The following is a 20,763-nucleotide window of genomic DNA, read 5'->3' as shown; positions in this document are numbered from 1 at the left end:
TCCATCACCAGTGCCTTCAGGAGAGAGTCTGCAGCGAGGTTGTGCAACACTTCCTGACCGCATCGGCCGCTCTGTCACCAGCGCCCGGTTTGTGCCAGCAGCAGCCGGAGCGGATCCGCCCGGGCGCCTGTGCACACAGGAGCTGCGTGCTGCCTCCACCTGAGGGCTGGGCAGCAGCTGCTGGCAGCTCTCCCAGGCTGCAGCCAGGTGCTGGAGAAAGGGGTACCCGTGCTGCTTGCAGCTACTCTGCACCGAGCCTAAGGATCTGGCTTGAACCAGCCCGAGATGGGAAATTCAGAGCTAATGCATGAATGTTCATCAGCATGAGTTCATTTATGCTGCCCCATAAAATCAGCCAGTTCTCAGGCACTTGCACAGCAATGAAAGTTGTGCCTGTGCTTTTGTGGGAAGAGTTGAGTTAGCATTCGAGGGAGAGCAGTTACCCCAGGAAACACCGGGACACTGTTCTGCATTGTCAGAGTTTTCTGATTTATTTTTTTAACATTATACAGACAAAATAGTGGCTATTGTGTAGGCACGTGCTGTCTATTAACAGAGATCAGGAAAGGGAAATAAACCACGCATTACTGAAGAATAAGATCATGATTGTGGTCAAGTGGTGGCAAAAGTTTTTTTTCTCTTTGTCAAGCTGATTTGTAAACATTCTTCAAACAACTGTGCAGACAGCAGTGCCACAGCTTCTTGAAAGGATAGCAAAGACAAGAAAAGATTCCTCTGCACAGATGTTTCACAGTAACTTCTTAGACCTGTCCCAAAGTTATCTGGTCATCTGAAGTTGTCATTGCAAGCTATGCCGCACATGTGGACTCTTAGCAGCGCAGTGTAATCAGGGTGTACTTTAAAGTTTATCTCCAGTGATGATAGCACTTAAAAATGTTTTGTGGTGGATTTGCTCTGATGTACGGTAAGCTCCTGTTAGCATTAATGGGAGCAGTGTGTGCCGGGGAGGGGGAGGGACACATTCCCCCCACCTTCAAGTCAAGAGTAATTGTTTTGCTTATGCTTACCATTTTGTGTGGGATGCCAAAAGCAACATCCAAATGAAAGTTTCTTTTTTTTTTTTTTTTTTTTTTTTTTAATTCCTATTGTCTTTTTTGTCACCTTTTGGGCCATTTTTGATAGTTTGGTGCTGGAGAATTGCAGGATGGGGCTGCTGTTTCAGAGGCTGGGTGTTGTGTCTTGCCATGCTTTCAAATCCCTGCCTATTTCCTGCCCTTGAGCAAGGCAGCTGCCGTAAAGTGAAGGGAAGCATGTGGCAAGTGTGTTCCAAAGATGTTGAAATGAATCACTTCAACCAGCTTACATTCCAGCCTGGAAACCAAACTTGCCTTTGACTTTAAGTTCCCTGTGGAACTCATTTCTCTCTTCAAGAGTCCTCTCTGAGTCCCTTTTTTGGAGCTCGGAGTGTGGCTTGCACCTTGGAGCCGATAGATGTAGGACACAGGATTTGTCTGATCCGATATTCTGGCTCCAGTGGTGCTCAGAAGCAGATGAAGGGTGGCAGGAAAGGCCTGAATATTTGGGGTTTTTTTTAGTGTGTGACTGCTTTGTTTTTGAAGACAAAATGAATGGGACCCAGGGCTGCTGGCTTACGAGGTGGTGTAGCCACCAGTTCTCGTTGGCTGGTTTGGTCTGGTGTTCATGAGATGGGGTACATCCTAACACAGACAAGTACTATAATTACCTGTAATAAGGGTGTTTACCCCTGTGAAGCAATTACTAAGCTGCATTGGAAAATGCAGCCAGCATTTGAGCTACAAAATTAAAAGAAGCTCTGACAGAAGTTAGATGAAAGTGAACATATTTATCCATGTCTGACTTCCTACCATTTTGCACGCTCATATTGATTTCTTTTGACACGGTCTTCTTTTATTGAGTACCATATATTTTTTTAAATCCCTAACCGATAACAGTACCTGCTAAGGGCAATTGTAAAAGGAAACTAAAGTATATTAAACCTGCCTGGAGTCAAAATGTAATGTAACACCTGTCGTCTGCAATTTGTCATCACTTCATAGATACTTTTTCTTTTTTAATAACAGTTTTGGATTTCCCTGAGTTTTGACCTTAGGATACTGTATAATCCAAGAAAAGCAAGGAAACTAAACCACAGTCTTTAACACAGCTTTATGGTGTCAAGGTGTGAAATCACTCTGAGAATGAGCCCAAAGAAAATACTTCCTTTGGTGCTGCGACTAGTGCTGCAGTGTTTACACAAATGAATGTATTTTTGCAAGGGAAGAAAAAAAAGAGGAGTTTTAAGAACCACATTTTTAATAGGAAAGAAATGAACACAGGTGCAAATTGTAACTTCTGCTACAGTTTCTTGTACAGACATTCCTAGAAACCTGTAAAGAGTCTTGGCACAGTGACTGTGTGTAATTAATGTTCTTAGCCCTGCGAGCCCCAGCCCGGGAGGCTGTCAGGGTGGAGGCCTGGTTATGGCAGCTGCTGCCTCTCTTCTATCCCTGCACATTTCTGTATGTGAAGAGAGACCAGGGCTAGGGGCTGTAAGGCTGTTTGTTTGAATAGATAATCTCCTGCAGTTTATTCCTGTAAAGTCTCGTGAGCAGGGCATTGTCTCCTTCTCGGTATTAAGGTTTTGTTGCAACTAAAGGGAGTTTGCCTCTTCAGTAAACTCTTACCAGGATAGCTGGGCATTGCCTGGGGGCTCTCAGCTTACACAGGTGAGGTGTTGCTCAGTAAAATGCAGATGAAGGCCTTGTTTAGGCCTGTCTTCCACCCTGCCTTTGAGTTCAGCTGGCCATGGGGAAGGACATTTTCCAGTGGCTCGCTGACAGGAGAGTTGTGCTGAATTTTTCTTGCATGGGGTCAGACTGGTGGTGAGCCCTGAACCCTTGTGAGGGCAGTAATGGATGTTAGGTGTATGGAAATGAAGGTTCTGGACCTGTGTTTTGCAGTATGTGTCTGTTCTCTCTGGCTTTATTTTGAGGTCCTTAAGCAGGCTAAAATCTTGCTGTCTTTGGCATAGAAGTCCTTGACGTGATACAGTGTTATGGGTGACTGTGAGAACAGTGTAAAGGTGAAGAAAAGCTTCCCACCACTGAGAACAGATTGGTAGAATTACTTGGTTTGGGAAAGACCTGTTAAGATTATTGAGTCCAGTCATTAACCCACCAATGTCAAGTCCACCACCAAACCATGTCTCTAAGTGCCACATCTTCACATATTTTAAGTACCTCTAGGGGTGGTGACTCCACCACTTCCCTGGGTAGCTTGTTCCAGTGCTTTGCAACCGTTTCACTAATATCTACTCTAAACATCCTTTGGCAAAGAAGAGGCCAATCCATTCAACTTTTCTCCTTGTGGGTTTGGGTTATCAAAATTCATATTGACTACCCCAGGCCATCAAGGTACCTGTCAGTGCTCATGCTGTCTGTGCACAGAGGCAGGTGGTGTCTGTTCAACCAGGGCAGTCTCTGTTGCAAATGCACAGTCTTTGAAGAATGTAAGCTTCTCATAGCTAGGGGCACCTTGTCATCTCAGCAAATCCCAGTGGAAGGGAGCTGTTGCAGAAGCTCACATGACTGATCCTCTCTGCAAAGGAAAGGACAGAACCACACTAGGAAACAAAAGAGCTTGGGGTTTTCACATAGGAATGCAGCTCCTGATTCCAGTGTACTGAAAAGGCTGTCCTGGCAGTGGAGGGTGATGTGTCACAGAGCCAGTGTTGTCAGCTGGTGCCTCACTGCTGGTGGTGTGTGTGTGTGTGTGTGTGTTCCCCACTTGAGCATCCTGCTTGGCTCCCTTAGCCACTCACCAATGTCACATGTGTAGTTCTAGCTAGAAAGTGGGTGGAAATGGAAACAAACATCAGTGGCATAGTGAATCCAGCCAAAATTAAATACAGTACAGGCACAGACTGCAGTTCCATGACGTTCATCTTTCAGTTTGGGTTCACTCACCTCTCTTTTTTGTGGGAACACCAAAGTCAGGTTTCTCCTGTGGGACCACATGTAGGCATGGGGAGTGGGTACGTGTAAAGCAGTAAAACAGTCCCTTCCCCCTGATAATTCTTGGCTTTGGATTTTAGATAGACCACAAACCCTTAGCTTATTACAAATAATCCTGATCACTCCCGTAATGATACACTACATTATATATTCTCCTAAATTTAATCATTCAATATCTCACTTCCTTCCCTGTAGGCATGTACTATTATATTTTACATATGGCTTCCAGCTGCTTTTCATTGAGGCCTTCAAATCATATTTCAGTACAGTGCGATCTAAGACCAGTCACTTTATCATTTAAAGTCAACTTCCATCACAGTCATTTGCTTGCAATCTTTCTACCAGGGCTGGTAGATTTGTTTCAAAAAGATAAGTTTGTCCGTGAGTAGAAAGTCTACCTGAATGACCTTTCATGAAGCAGCATCTTCCAGAGGTGCTCTGTTCTCAAATGTTGAAAGGTACTCATGCTTACGGAGTTTAAAACTTAAATCTCTTGAAGGAATGAAAAGAATAAATCCTCTGGGCATGGAAGGAAATCTGAATCTTCACATTTGATTTGAAAGTAGATGAGAAGTCGGAAGGGGAAGGGAAGTTAGCTCCAGATGGTGCTGGCTGTGGAGGAGGAGGAGGAGGCTGCCCCACCTGTGGCAGGGGAGCAGTGGGGAAGGGCATGGGGGATGGAAATGGGAGTGGGGAAGGGGGGTGTGGGGCATCTGTGCCACAAAGTGCATCCTTCTGAGGGCAGCACCAGCTTTCCTGGGAGAAGGAAGCTGAGCATGGCCACTGCTGTTATCCCTTCTCTCAGAAGCCCATCGTGTGCATGGTGCTTTGTGGCAGCCTCCACAGAGGGTTTACCTGTGCTGGGAATGTGCTGTGCCCCGCACATGGAAGGGCAGTGCTGTTGTTTCCTTTTTGGCGGAGCAGAGGCAGAGCAGCACTGACCCAAACCCCAAAGTGATATGGCAGAGTGTGCACAGCAATTTTTTGAAGCTGCTGGAAATTTTACCTGCAGATGTAGGACCCTAATAATGACCCAAAATCTGGATCTCCAAGAATTCACGTTTCCTCTGTGAGGCTATGGCATGCAGAGCCAGACATGAAGTAAGCCAGTCACTCAAATTGGCCAGCATGCTCATCAGTCAAGTGTAGTTTAAAGCAAATACTTAATGTAAAGGTGATTTAGACTTCATCTTGTACCATGTGCTCAGCAGTTGGTCTGGTTTGCATAGTAAAGGGTGCTCTTCTGTGCTAAATAGCCTGTGCTGTCAGAAGGAATTGCAAAACTGACCACAGCCCAGATTTGAAGGACATCCTGTGCATTTATCCATCTCTCTGTATATGGCTAAAGTTCTGTTGCTGAAAAATATACTGTGGCTGAAATCCTTTGTTAATGCTACTGGCAATCCAGAGGAAACCCCCAGAAGTTAGTAAAATAATGAGATTCATCTGTTATAAGAGAAGATACAGTTTTTTTCATTACCTAAGATAACAGGAGGTGAAATAAAGTACAACCTTTTTCTAGTATTTTACACTAATAACCCCCAGGTTTTGCATTTTCTCTTCTCAAGAAGGTGGAGAGGTCACTCTGGAAAAGGAAGGGTTAATTGAAATTATTCTTCCCTCCTGCACTCAGCCCTCTCTTTGGTTGATTGCTTTATAGATGCTGTAGGCATCTCTTCATCTCCTTCAAATTAAACATTTTACTGCTGCTGATCCCATATTGTTGGATTTTTTTCATCATTATATTTGATTGGAAGTCTTGTAACATTTTTCAAGCTGGATCATTTCTCATGCTATTTGTCAACTGAAAAGGGAAAAAAAAAAGCCCCCTTCCAACTCCAACAAGAAGGAACTGAATAATTCGCACCCTTTCTGGATGTGTTTCTATCTGTAAGATGCTACTTGAATCCAGCTTCTGATTATCAATGCTTCCAGCTTTCTGTGTGACGCTGTCTGTAAGTTCCCTGGCAGTTTATTTGTGGTGTTAAATCCTTTTGATTTTGTCTGCTCTGGGCCTTACTTTGTCAGGGGACAGGACCAGAAAGCCACAACAGGGGACATTAGGTAAAGTCTGTGTGACAAATCTATGGGGCTTGGTGCCTGGCTGGAGCCAGCAATCCTGGGCTCTGCTGCTTTCAGTGCTCCCTGCTGACGTAGGTACGGATCCCACCCTCATCTGTAACCCTCTATTTGGAAACGTCAGCCCTTTTCTTTGAAAGCAATCCATGGACAAAAAAGAAATCCTCAAAGAGCAGCTGAGTGATTCCATTCATTGGAACATGATGCTCTTTTATTGCAAGAGATGTAATAAAACATAAACCAGAGTATCTGTCATTTCCATTTGAGCTCCCCCTTTTCCCCTACTCCTTGGTGAGCCATTTCTATGGCTCTCAGTATTTACGTGCTTGGGAGGAAAATGTGCATACTGGCACCAAACAAGTTTGCCGTGTTTCTGCCCAGCCTCAGCTCTTGCCTGTGGGGTGGCAAGTCCTGTGCTGGCACCTGCTCTTGTGGAGCTGCTCCTTGTTGGGATGTTCCTGCCACTGTCCCAGCATGGCTGTGCCTGTGGGGACAGCGGGCAGTGCTGCCAGCAGCAGGATGTGCAGCTGTGTCCCTGCACTGCCAGCCCACGCTCTGTGCCCGGGGAGCTGCACACCGGGGCAGCAAGGACTGCTCCCAGCCGGGTCCCTGTCACAGCCCTGTCCCATCCAGGTCCCTGTCACATCCAGGTCCCAGTCTCAGCATCCCCACAGGCTCAGCTCCCCGGGCACGCTGCAGTGGGCAGTGCCTGGGGACAGCGATCTGCTTCCCGAAAGCTGTGACTGGAGATGGCTGATGTTAGGAATTGTCATGGCAGGAGCGTTTGATGAAGGAGATGAATAAAGGGCTCTTCAGCACTGAGCCTTTTCATTTATGGGCGTAACAGGCTGATATTCCACAGTGGACTTCCCTCTTGCGGCAATAACTTGACTAGTGTAGCATTTTACTGGGGGCTCAGTATGTGTGTGAAATTCAGTGCAAGTTCTCAACACATTTCCATTATTTATCCTTGAGTTTGTTTGTTTGGTTTTTTTTTCTTTAGAGTGCTTTAATGTAGGCTTGATTCTCTGGATATTAAGGTTTGCAACAAAGACATTTTCTTCTTGGATAAAGAGCCAGAATTCCGTCTTACTTGTGGAAGAAAAGAGTTACCCATATTGATTTTGTTAGCTTTGAGTGTCAAGCTCTAATAATTATTTCCCTGCATCTGAAGAAACCTCTGGGCAAATACAGCCCTCAATCCTGTAGGGGTTTTTTTTCTCTTAATCTCCCTTGTATAGATTTGGTTTTAAAGAAAGCATATGGAGCTCCTCTGTGTTTTGAACAATTCAGAGCAGGTATTTTTTCCCCTGGAATGGGGGCTGCACAAGGCCCTTTCTTAGTCATTTTAAGTGGCTGTTAGGAAGATTAAGAGCTACATATGCGTTCTTTAAACTTGCCGAAAAGGAGATACTGTGGGTGAAAATCTGTTACAAGACTGCAAAGTGTGTTTGCCCAGAGGGTGTCTCAGAATGGAGGGCCATTATTATTTGAACTCAGAACTCCTCAACTAGTGAAATTACCACAGATGTAATACAGAGAAATCTTTTCAGGAGACACATTAAAGCCACCTATGTCAAGCAACTGAATTGACTATATTGTCTCTCTTGAGAGAAGGGAAATCTTAACAAATCGCTGCATTTCTACTATTTATTTTTCTTCCATAAAGTAGCTGTGATGGATTTTAATGCAAAGTCATTATTCATAAAGTAGCACCTGACAATCCCACATGTGTTTAGGCCTTTGTGGTACTTGAAATCTTAAAGAAAGGGTTGAAGCATCTAGCCTGAAAAGATGAGAGGAAACAAGGATGAGGAGAAGAGGAGCAAAGCAGGAGAATTACTTTTCTGAGATGGGGCAACTGGCCGATCACCATGACAATGAGACTATAATACCTTTTGACTTAATTTTTATTTTGGCTAATTGATATTTCTTTTTATTACTTACATTTTATATTTCTTACTTATTTTGTGGGTTTACATTTATTTTATATCATTTGCCTTTTATATAACTTTCTCCTTTCAATTTGTAGATGTGCAGACAGGTGTAGCTGTCTTACAGGTGAGAAGGGCGATGGACAATGCATATTAATTGTAGTTTTCTTGACCTAAACAAAGTAGGTTCTGTGTACAGACATGTACAAGTACCCTAATGTCAACCACGGAGGAGGTCAGCATGTGAAGTGTGTGTCTGTTTGATCTTATAGGTGCTGCATAGACAGCAGTCCCAGCCTGCCAAGGAGAATTCCCCACCTAGAGAAGAGGCTCCTCCTCCACCTGCTGAGGACAGTTGTGCCAAAAAGCCAAGATCCCGTACCAAGATCTCCTTGGAAGCTCTAGGTATTCTTCAAAGCTTTATTCATGACGTGGGTCTCTACCCCGACCAGGAAGCCATCCACACCCTCTCTGCTCAGCTGGATCTCCCCAAACACACCATCATCAAATTCTTCCAGAACCAGCGCTACCACGTAAAGCACCACGGGAAGCTAAAAGAGCACTTGGGAACGGTGGTTGATGTGGCAGAGTACAAGGATGAGGAGCTGCTGACGGAGTCGGAGGAGAACGACAGCGAGGAAGGCTCTGAGGAAATGTACAAAGTGGAGGCTGAGGAAGAGAACCCCGACAAAAGCAAGGCGGCTCCAGCAGACATCGACCAGAGATAATGTGAGACAGGAGTGCAGAAAGCAATACATTGATCCAACGATTTTCTGGTTTTATTTCCCATTTTTTTCCCTCGTTTTACTTTCTGTTTGTTTGTTTCTGTTGCGCATGATCCATGTGCAAACCGAATGAATTCAGCATTGCCCGATCAGACATCGCCTTGACACAGACACTCAAGTGTTACACTTCCTGCATCTGACTGAAGCAATCGTTGTAGTCACATAGGATTATGCCTTCATCAATCTTGCACTTATGAAAGGGACAGCTAGCAAGTAAATGGGAAGAAAAAGTCCTATGAAATCAGTGAAGGGAAATTTACAACTTCGAGTGTGTATATATATATTTACATAAAATATATATATATTAAATTGCATGGGACGGAACTTTTCAACCTGAAAGTATAGACTGTGAAATGAGTTCTTTAAAGAGGAGACTTGTTTATGTATTAAAACCACTTCACAATGAGTTGCTTTGGCTTTTTGATAAACTGCCGCCTGCTCTCAGGGTGTGGTGACTATTTTTGAATTCCTATTTATTTTCTATGTTTATCCCTGATTTTATTTTTTTTTTTTTCATTATTATATGGCTTCCTATCTGGCAACGTGATGGGTAATTTTTGAGGTATTTAAAGATGTAAATCAACACTGCCAAAAAAAGAAAAGAGGGAAAAAAGAGAGAAAGTGGAAAAACAAATCAGGGCACCTTAAAAAGAAAACCAATAAGTTAAAAGTACTTTGAACACAGTGCACACTTAAAAGGGTACAGCATGTTCCACTCTCCAGATAGTCCTTTCTGTAGCGAACAGATGAGTTTTCATGGGATTTAGAATGACTAAAGCTGAAATGCAGCACATAGAAGACTTGTCCGTTAATGAGGTCTTTATAGAATGAGAAAAAAGATAAATGTGTTGAGATTTGATGTATGGAATTCATACTATTAACCACATTTTACCGTGGATTTTATTTACCTGTTCTCTGTTTCAGATCTTAAAATTTGTAAGCTTCCTTCTTGTTGTTGCTTTTTGTTTATACTGAAGTGAAACACACACACACACACACACACACACAAACACGCACGTGTAAAGTGACATTGCGACACGAAACGCCACAATCCTGAGAGTCCTGCCCAGGTAAATTGCTGCCTCGCCCTGCTCGCAGCCTGCCCGTGTTCCTGTTGTGGCTGGGCTGCCTCATGTCCCCCAGTGTCGTGTGCCAGAGCAGTGCAGCGTTCGCAGCCACAGCTCCGCTCCCTGCGGCCCGGCTGCATCCCAGCCCCATCCCAGCGCTCCGGGTGAAGGCTCCGCAGCGCCCAGGCAGCAGCTACGGCACCTAGGGCAGAGCCAGCCCAGTGACTCCTCATGGCCTGAGCACTACAGCTGCCATCTGCCACAGCACCCACCCGCTCTGAGGCTCCCTGTCGAGAGAGATGCCAAGTAGCATTTACTTTCCATTTACTTTTCACTTCCGTGTAATGATTTCCGAGACAAAGACCTCACCTTGCAGCTGGATTGATTTCAGACGCCTGTAAACTGCAGCCGTAACGGTACCAACAAGGCTTCTGGCTTTTTTCTTCCTTTTTTTCACATGGGTTTTTCATGTCAACTTGACAAAGGCCTCATGCAATATCACTTTGAAAGTTACTTTCTGTTTACTACACCAGGCAATGTAATATAACTGTTAATACTATTTATATATTTGAAAGGTATAAAAGGTAGGAGTTAAAAACGAAAAACAAACCTCTACGTGTAGATATTTACTCAGAACAGACAATATACAGGGAGAAGACGTTGCAATACAAGCTAATTCTAGCTGCTCAGTAACCTCTGGAGTTTTTATGAGATTTTTTCAGAGTTAATGTTTGAAACATGAGAATCTCTGCATAAATTTCATATACCTTTGCAAAATTATGGTGGGTTGCTTACTTAATGCCCCTTTTGCTCTTCATCCTTTAGTTCTGTAGTATGCTGCAGCTTTAATCAGAATTTCGATGGTTGCTGCTTTATGTTTCTCTCAGAGCTACGCTTTCAAACCTGTCTTCTTATCCTGTAGCTGAAATCACTCCATACATTTGAAAGGAAACTGAATTTTGCCAGGCTATGTAAGTTGTTCATCTGATGATGGCATCAACATTTGGTATCTTTTACACTTCAACCAAAAATTTTATTAGGTATTTTTTCAATGCTGAGTCTTGCCTTTTTATTTTTAATTTCACTGCCAATTTTGCAGTGGTTCTAAGTGAATCTGTGGGCATTTTAGCCTGTGGTCTTGCCAGAACTTTGCGAATTACAATGCATATATGTCTATTTATTCAATATCCATCATATAATATCTATTTGGAGAAAGAAACTTTTCTTGTAGTGCCTCTTAACAAAGCACAATTTTCCGCCTTTTTTGTGAAATAAAAAATAAAAAAAAAACAAATTGTGTTTTATTGCGGTATCAACAATGTGAATAAGGATTAACATATTGTAAATGTTCATTTTTCCATGTAAATCAACTTTATCTTCGTTATCACTAAGTGATAATTAATTTTTAACTTATGTGCATTGTTAGGCTGTTAGAATTTTTTGGTTGTTGAAATAAAACGCATTCAATAAATATGACTTAATTTGTCAAGTAATTTACTGGGCCTTTTTTCTTTTCTCCTGAGTTCAAGTGGTCTGCAAGATGGAGGGGGCATATTTGCCTGTTGTAAAAAAGGTTTGATCGGTGTTACTGGGTCTTGAAAACCTGCAGAACTCCCCTGGAGTGGCACAGGTGACAAATGTGTATCACAGGACTGTCCTGTTGTGTTAGTGGCTTTCTGTGCACACGCAGGTGCCTGCACAGGGCGTTCCTGGTGGGGTCAGGAGGGTGGGGGTGCCTTCAGCCTGTCAGAGAATAAACTCAAAACACACACATAAAGATCCACTTCCACTCTGCTCTCTTCTTTTGCTGGTAGATTTTCTTTCTGTTTATAATTAAAAAGCCACAAATGACTGCGTGTCAGGAAACTTTTGGAGCACACATGTCCATGGTTAATGGACATAATAAAAGGCTTTATTATATTTATAGCAGGGCATCCTACTGAGTGCGTAGAGGAATGCCGGAAGGATTGATGTATCTAAGAAATGTGTGAAATGTTTTTGGGGAGAATACAGATAAATGGAAAAAATTGCTCAAAATTCTTAAGCTAACAAAGTGGTAAGTGCCTGGATTCAATCCTAGCAGACAAATCATATACTGCACGTCAGACTTGAGTTGTCTAGGAATTGAGGTAGAGCAATTTTTAAAAGCATTTTATTATTTTTCCTATAGTTCCAATATAATTGTTCTTCCTTTTTTTGTGGCTTATTTATATCCTATCTAAAATATCTACATGCTCTCTTGAGAAAAAAAATAAGGGGGGGTGAAGGAATAACCACATCTTTGTGTACCCAGCCACCTGCGTGCCATGTGTATTTAATCTGAGACCAAATAAAACCAAGCATCTTCCTGTGTGCTCGGGGAATGTCCAGGCACCTGAAGCAGTGCACAGCAGCATTTGTGGAGTGCTGCTCACTGGGGTGCACAGCTGCTGTCCCTGCACTCACCTCTGAGGGGTCCTGGGCTACCTGTGCCCTTCCCATGGGAGCACTTGGCTGACACAGCTGGATCTGCTGCCTGGCTGCTGCCTAGCTCTGCTGCCTCTGCTCTGAATTCTGGGCAGTCTTTTGCCACAGGTCTGGGACTCCACTGCCCTTCACTGGCATGGGAGGTGACAGAGGGCATAAACTGGCCCTGAAAACTGCACCTGCAGGTGCTGTGAAGGTGCTGATGATGTTGGATTGGGTGTCCTTTCTGCCTGCCAGTAGGACAAGAAACTAAAGGAGAAGCAGCTCTCACTTCACTGGTAGAGAATTTTATACATGAGCTCTATATGTGTGTGTGTGTGTGTGTGTGTGTAGCTAAATAATATTTAGAGAAAGACACACTCATACACACATACTTTAATTGGGGGGAAAAAAATCCTATAAACATATGGGTTCTTCTTCCAAACCGTAAAAAAAAATAAATCATTTAATAGCTGCTATAGCATAAATATTTCTATTAATGCTTCTACTTCTCTATACATGCTGCTGCTCTTATTTGTTGTTCATGTTTTAGTCATCCAGACATATGTATTTCCAATTTCAAACCTGTGTCAGTGAAAAATAAACATATTAAGATTAGTTTAAAATGAAGATTAGTTTTAAGATGATGAACATACTGACTAGTGTCTAAAGTTCATTGTTCCTTAGATAAAAGTATCCACTCAATCTCTTTCCACTTACTTAATAACCAATTATTTGCTCTGGACTAAATGGATTAGAATTCCTCATTGATGAAATTTTGTTTTTATCCTGAACCTGTTAAACATACAGGGATAAGAGCTGGATTCATTTGACAGTGAGCAAATGGCATCTTAAAATCATAAACGAACCATTACAAAAAATCTCCACTTACAATATAAAGTGCAGTGATTAATTAAAGATGCAGTTTTAACTTATTTATACCCATTAAAAAAACATACCGGTTTTAACACAAAATAAAACAAGCCAAGTCATCCAGGGGAGAGACACTGGCAGCCTGAGACTTGGGGAGCAGGCAATGTGACAAAGCCAACAGGGAACAGCAAATGCAGGCCACGCTTGAAACCTCTGGAAAAGTTCACAGAAGCAAGGATGGAGAGAGGCGGCTCTGGCATCCCTGTCAAGACCCCCTTGTTGTTTGCTCCCATACAGAGTGCAGGAGTGTGAAAGCCCCATCTCTGGGATTCAGCAAACCTGTGTGCTCACCCCTTGACCGTGGTGCGGGCGCTGGAGAGCTTGCCAACTGCAGAGCGTGCTCTGGGTGAGTCAGCCCCACCTCAGGCAAAGAGAGGATTCGAGCGAGGGGGAGACAGCAGCAGTTCAAGTGCAGATTTCTGCAGGCTTTCCTCTCCCAACATTTTTGGTTGTTGATGAGTGGATGCTGGTCCTGCTTGACTGGCAGGTGTGGCTTGCTAAAGGCAGGGGGAGTGAAGGTGGTGGGAGGTGAAGTGAGGCTCACCTGCTGAGCTGTGAGCTGTGGCTGCTGCTCCCTGGCAGGTCTGCCTTTGGAAGGCTCTCCTGGGCTCCCCTCTGCCAGGGTCAGGGACACACACCAGGATCACCACGCTCCAGCCCCATAACCGCTGGCTCTGCCTGCAAGGCAGTGCTCACTCAAGGCAAGTCATCCCCTCTGTCCTGTGGTAAGTTTCAGGAGCTACAGCTGGTTCCTCCTAAGAGAAGTGGTGTAATTTATCCTTCAGAAGGGATCTGGTCTTGATTTGAAGACCTCAAGAGCTGGAAAATCACTGTTGCCCTCAGTAGTTTGTTTGAATGGTGGTTTCTCTCCCTACTAAATACGTACCATATTCTAAGGGGAATTTGGCTTTCCCTTCCTGGTTTTGTCTTTTGTTAGGCTTTTCTCTTCTGGGTGAAAGTTCCAGGTACTGAAGGATATTTTTTTCCCTCAGAAGTAGCTGTCCTTATCAAATGAATTTTCATGAATTGAGGCCTTATTGTTCAGCTGAGGCTATTTCAAGGAAAAATTTGCTTTGGCTAGTGACAGAATTCCCCTCTGTACTCCTTTTGAGAGTCCATCGAGATAATGACAGAAAGAAAAGCTTTACAAAGAAAAGGCTATTTGCTGCTAGTGAGCCAGGAATGCTCACAGATAGTATCTGTCACAGCTAAGGTATCCATAGTTCTATTCTGCATAAATGCTACATAATTGTAGATTTTAATCTCACAGCCATGAGGAATGACATTCCTTGGCATGGGGTGAAGATCTCCAATGAAATGTTCTCAGAAAAGAGACTTTATTTTTATGACTGATATTAAGAGTTTTGATTTGCAAGAGCAGAAATGCAGGGGGTGTTCACTACTCCTGTTACAGTACCAGACTAAACGTGCCACCAGCCAATGTCTCCTCCCACGGTGACTTTGGGCAGGACATTCAACCTGGGGCTTTCTGGGGAACTGACTTCCTTCAGGGTGGGAAGGGCCAACCAAACACAAACCAAGTGCCCATGGATGGACCACAGTCCTTCTGAGACAGTTAATGTCCCCTGTGTGGACCCCTCCAGAGACTGGCACCAGTCTGAGCCCTATTTGAGGTGCTGTCAGCAGCCTGTGCCCTCCTATTTCTTAACCCTTGCGCTGCAGGTCTGTGATCTGTTTAAATGGATGTGCTTCATGCCACGACAGGACTGCGAAGTACAAAGTCAAATGCTGGCATTGCCCCAAAGGACAACCACTCACACAAAAGCAGTTTTCTATTGCAGTGTTCATCCATTTCCTGTCACACTTCTCTGTGCACTGCAGAGCTGTTGAGGTAGCAGCACACAGCGCTGCAGGTGATGCTACACCTTCCTCAGACACCCAAAAGTCAGCTGAGCCCCTCTGTCCTACTTTGTTGCTGTGCTTTTCTTTACAAGTATAGGAGTGGGGAAAAGTGGAAGGACCCACAGAAGCTTGCATGAGCTGGAAGGATGCTGAGAACAGAGCTCCTCTGTCACAGCCTCAGGATATCTGTTCCTGGGATGAAATAATTGAGTAGCCTGAGCATCAGCTGTGGTGCCCGAGCAGCTACAACCACATGATGTCCCCTAACAGCTACCTTACAAGGACACTTAAGAGGTGATCTCTCCATGAGCCAGGTTTGACCAGGTCAGTGGGACCACATTCCCTTGGCTTTGAGAGGAAAGAGAGAGAGCTCTCTTTCATGCCTTAGCAGACTGTTCCCTGTTTGTCCAGCCTTGGTCCCTCTTTATCATGTGATGAAGTACATGCTACACTCATCACAGTCTCAGCTATTTATGATCAGAGATGACCAGGGAAGTGTTTGGAATATGTTAGCCCTCGAGAGGAAAAAGTGCAGATTGGTCTCACTGACATGAAGGAAATTCTTGCAAGGGAAGTGGAGCAGGATATGACCAGCAAATGCAGTCCTTCACCACAGGGTTTAGCCTTTGGTTTCTCAAACCGACCAAACCTCCTCTGTTTGTATTTAAAGGCTATTTGTCTCCCCTATTTGTATTTAAAGGCTGTTGCAGAATATCATTCCCTTAATGGATCTATTTTCACAAGCCATTTAGCATCATTTGTTCTGTGTCAACATTGTCCTTTCATTTAATTTCCCCCACCCAGCGTCCCTTCCTGACCTCTGGCCACCCACCACCCAGTATATTCATAGACAGCAACTGCACCCCTGCAAGCTGGGTGTCCCTGTCCCAGCACGGACATCTGTGCCTGCCCGGGTCCGCGGTGACAGGCACGGCTGCTGCTCCGGCCGGGCCAGCCCCCACCGGGCTCCCTGCGGGAGGAGGCTGCCCCATCCCACCGAGAGCCCCGATGAGGAGATGCTCAGCCCCGGGAGAAAGAGAAGTGCTTGCAGCTGCCCCGGTAATGAATGGCTGGGACACAGTCCAGGCAAGCCCGTATTCTCACAACCCCCTCGGCACACAAGGGAAAAACCAGAAGTGCTCATGCAAGAGAGGTAATGAAAGACCACAGCGAGTGGCTACCAGCAAGAGAGGCACATGGATTGATCACAACGGGCTGGGAAGGTAGCTGGAGCCATTAGCCTTTCTCTAAATGCAGGGAGATGACAAAACACGGGCTATGAGCGTACAGGAGGACAGCGAGCACGGCACAACTCCCAGTGGAAGCAGCTGCTCTGGGAGGAAATGAGCCCCAGTGTGATGTAGACAGATGAGCAGCAGCACGGCTGCTGGGTGCCCTGCCCAGGCGGCTGTGGCTCCCAGTGAGCCTGGAGCTAAGGAGTTTCCATGCTGGAGAGCGAGCAGGACTGTGGGGCCGAGAGAAGTAATTGGGATCTCTTCCTCTTTCTTCTTGTTTTTCAAAATACTTTTTATGGCAGCCTGGTGAATGCTGGTTCCATAATTGATGGGCAGGGTCTTGGCAATCTCCTTTTTAAGAACCATCCCTTGTCACATAAATATCATCTATCAGTGCCCATTGTCTTTATAGTGATCTTGAGCAAACAGTTTTATTTCCAATCAGGACATCACACATTGATCTAAACACTCATCTGTAATGGATCAATTTACATTAGGAGAGCAGTATTGTAGCATTGTGTTTCATTATACTGAAAGAAGTATATGTTTAGTTACAGGCTAAAATCAATTAAACAGCCTTGTGTCTTTTCCTGTGAGAAAGTCAACAAACCAGTCTATCTTGGACAATTATCCAGCTACAGTTCCTCTAAAAAAGGGCTTCAGCATCATCCCCTTCCTCCTGAGTTCTCAGTTTCTCCTTCAGAGACTTATTTTGCAATGTTTTTCTTCTTGTGCAGTCTAGTAAAACTCAGCTAAAATGCATGAGAGAAATGAAAGCAGTCTTGCTCTGCTGTTGTGGAGGAGACTTTCCCAGGGCCATGCAAAGCCATGTATCCGAAAAGGAAACCTGCATTCTCACCAGAAGGCTGCCTGATAACAGCACACAATGGAATATGCTGGAGATGCTGAAAAATGTAGATGATGCTGTTGATCTCTTCTAGGTGAGGTCGTTGTCCCTGAGTCCCTGATTTTACAGGAGGAGAAAAGAAGGGAGTGGGAGGCAGGGAGGAATAAGGATATTGGGCTGCTGGTTTTTGCCTTAAAAGATAAGATTGCAAGGAGTGCTGGAGACTTTCTGACAAAGGGAGCATGATTTAAGCTGGTGGTGTAGCTGCAGAGAGAATGGGAACCTGCAATTTCAAAAGCAAAACACATAGGGGAACTGCAGGGCAATGCAATGATGGGATTTGAGGAGCACATCTCTCGGGGCTCTGGTTGATGTGATGGAGGCAGAGGAAGGTATCACCTGCCCCAGCCCCCTCCAGAGGCCTGTGGCAGAAGGGAGCATGTCCTTGTGCTACCTGCTGTGCTCTGTCACTGCCACAGGGCCAGGAGCAGCTGGACTCTGGGGTGCTATGCAGTTCCCAAGTGGTTCCCACTGCTTTCTGCCTGCTGGCAGCAACTGACCAAGCCCACAGGACAATGCAGCAGTGCTGGGAGGGCCAGGCTAAACCATGACACTGTAACACCTGATTAATGTAATCAAGTTTTTGCTTTTCCTGGTGCAAAACCTGATGAACTGGCAAAAGTTATCGGCAGGGGTAGATTCTTATTTTGTGGTCAGAATCCCCTCATGACCTGGCCTGTGCTATGAAGGGCTTGTACAGCATTCCTGGTTTATATATATGTGTGTGGATGTGTATATGTTTTTTCAGCTTGAGACTTTGCCCATTCCTTTCCTACCACTGAGGCCACTCCAACTCATCTCACTCTTTCATTATATGCACAAAACACTGCTGCAAAGCTAATAATAATAATGAGAAGGAATAACAGATATTACAAAGCTTATTAGGAAATTGATCTTTGATTTGCTCTTGAATAAAAAGGCAGACCTCAAAACTGCTGCAGCCATTCAGTTAATTGGTTATTGGCTCTCTTGAGTGATTATATCCACCCTGGTTCCACCAAGTTCAGCAGGTCTCGTGCTGGTCAATTAGCCTTTGGCATCCATGAAGGGAAGTGCTTCATTCAGGTTTCCTCAGAGCCTGTTTGTGTAGCATGGACTGAGCAGGAGAGGTTCCCCACAGTCTAAATCCTGCTCTTGAACTGGCACCAAAAGGATATTTTTGCTGTACCACAGCTCTCTGAAAAGGTGGATGCTGGTAAGTGGGAGACTCTGCCCCAGGGACTGCCCAGCAGGAGGACAGCAGAAGCCACAGGGTTTGGGACGAGCACAGCAGCTTTCTCCAGGGTGCCCTTCCCCCAGCGCTTCCAGGGCCCGGCTGTCCCGTGGGATGAGCAGTGCTGTGCGGATGGATGCCCTGGTGCTCGGTCACAGTGGCTCTGCAAACTCCCTAATCACTCCTGCTCTGATTCCTGCTGCATTCCCAGAGCTGTACAGAGCTACACAGCTGATGCCATTTAGTGGCTTTTCCTCCAGAGTGCTCCGTCCTGCCTCGCCGCTATGGCTTGCCAAAGGGATCCAACACTTGCATTGCTATGATGCAGACCCTGTAATAACAGTTGGTTACATCCAGGGAATTCAGTTCAGATTTTAAAACCTCATCAAATAGTTAATGACTGACTATTTCAACACAGCAGCTCCTGCAAAGAGAAGAGAGAGAGGGAGATGGAAAAGTTATTCATGTCCCATCTGTCTGGAATGCTTGTCCCCTCCCTCCCACCCACTGAGTCACTTCCTCCCTTTATATATCACTTAAAATTTTTTCTTTCCACTTTAGCTTATGATTAACAGGCATTTACCCTCTGCAAATCGTTCTTTTTTTATGATGCATGATCAATGTTAGTTAAGGCTGTATGGATAAAAAGAATGTATTGTCTTGCAAATTCACATATGTGGTAAAATGCAGCATATACTGCATGTAAAGGCCATGTAAAGGAACACATCAACCACTGCAACTTCCAGCTGCTGATCCAGCCTTCCCGACTGAGCTACAGAACTTGCAGTGTAGTGCCCTGGCTATTTTGTCCCCTGGCCCAAAGAACAGTGGTGTGCAGGAACAGGTACATTGCTCAAATTGTGAGGTGAAGGTGTTTTAAAGCATCGGCTCAGCCCAGGGAAGGGTTCACCCAGCTCCAGGACCTGTCCCAGGTGGGTGTGTGGGATGGGACCACTCACTTAAATGCCTCAAGGTGTGTTTGTGAGGAGACTTGACTAGCTCAGCCCACTGCCTTTCTGCCAGGGCTTGAGGCAGCTCTCTTACTTAGTAGGTGGTGAAGGGCTCAGAGGAGAGTGGCAGGAAAGAGAGAGAGGTGGTCTCCTGGGATCTCTGCAGCCTGCTATGGCAAGCAGGGGAGACTGGGCTACCTACAGCATTCTGATGGGGGAGCAGGAAGGGCTACAGAAGGTGAGAATGCTGGTGGGTTCATCCTGGAGGCAAACAGAGTAAAGAGGAGGAGCCTGGATGCCTTCTGAGCACGGGTGTGAGATGGTGGGGATGAGTGTCTAAGCTGTAAAACAGATGAAAACTACAAAAGGGAAACTTGAACCTCCTTGGACAGGTTATTTGAGTTACCTGAGGTTTCCCAGTGAAGGGAGAGAGCATAAGGTCCTACGTGACATAGTGCAAAAAGCTTGGATGTGTTCACTTGCTTTTGCATGTCACTCAAATGGAGGGTGCTTGTTTACTTGGCACCTTGTTATTCTGATGATACAGGAAAGTTTTGCTCTTCAGGAATGTCAGGTTGACACCACTCATTTTAAAAATATATGTTTCAAAGGCTGAAACACTTGAACAGCTATCTGTGACTGGGGGGAATTCCCATCCCAGAGAGATACCAGCATCATTGTGTCCAGCTGTCAGTTGCTGTTGTCTTTTTATGATCATCTGCAATAAGATTCCACCATCTTTTCTGGTTTCTGTCAACGTCCATAAGCTGATGGCTGATGCAGTAACCTAGGTACCACATCCACTCTGGGATGCACGGAAGGATGGGGCACAGATGTGTCTCAGAGCCTCTGTAAAGAGCCAGCTTGGCTCCTGCTGGAGGCTTTAGCTGTGTGTGGGTCCTGCTGGTTCTGTGCCTGCCTCCCACTTCAAGAAGCTCCCTGCAGGGGTGCCTCCATGCTGGGCTGGCACTGATCCTTCAATGCCTTTTTTTTTTTTTTCCTTTTGGCTCTAACTCTATGTCCTGTGAAAGAAGCTGTCCTGGCCCCAGACTTGTGTGTTCTGTGCTGCTGAGAGCACACGAGCAATGGCCAGGCCTCTGAATGCTTGGTATTTGAGAAGTGACTTTATTTCATAAACGTGGGTGATGCTGCAAGTGGGCTGAGGCAGGTCCAGGAGCTGAGGGTGGACCTGCATTTGCTGTAACTTCACAAATCATGAGCTGAGTGCATGAAACCCCAGCAGTTTCCCTTCAAGAGCAGGACCAGAGAGGAATACATAGCTTTTATGACACCTAATAGATCATAAAATGGCCATTGAATTTTACTGCATTTGTGGGAGACTTGATGAGTCCAAGGA

The 20,763-nt window shown here is 45.0% G+C and overlaps 1 protein-coding gene across 1 annotated transcript in view; it reads left to right on the top strand.

Annotated features, from left to right (window-relative positions):
- Positions 1-11,336, top strand: part of SATB2 (SATB homeobox 2) — a 127,220-nt gene extending 115,884 nt beyond the window's left edge. Inside the window, exon 11 of the mRNA XM_056496733.1 lies at positions 8,281-11,336. Coding sequence (XP_056352708.1) covers positions 8,281-8,736 — 456 coding nt within the window. The 3' untranslated portion in view covers positions 8,737-11,336. The remainder of the gene's footprint in view (positions 1-8,280) is intronic.
- Positions 11,337-20,763: the final 9,427 nt, after the last annotated feature.

The sequence above is a fragment of the Oenanthe melanoleuca genome, chromosome 7, assembly GCF_029582105.1.
Source record: "Oenanthe melanoleuca isolate GR-GAL-2019-014 chromosome 7, OMel1.0, whole genome shotgun sequence".
In the NCBI taxonomy this organism is placed as follows: domain Eukaryota; kingdom Metazoa; phylum Chordata; class Aves; order Passeriformes; family Muscicapidae; genus Oenanthe; species Oenanthe melanoleuca.
Note: the sequence above shows the minus strand (reverse complement) of the source record. Positions and strands in the feature narration are given on the sequence as shown.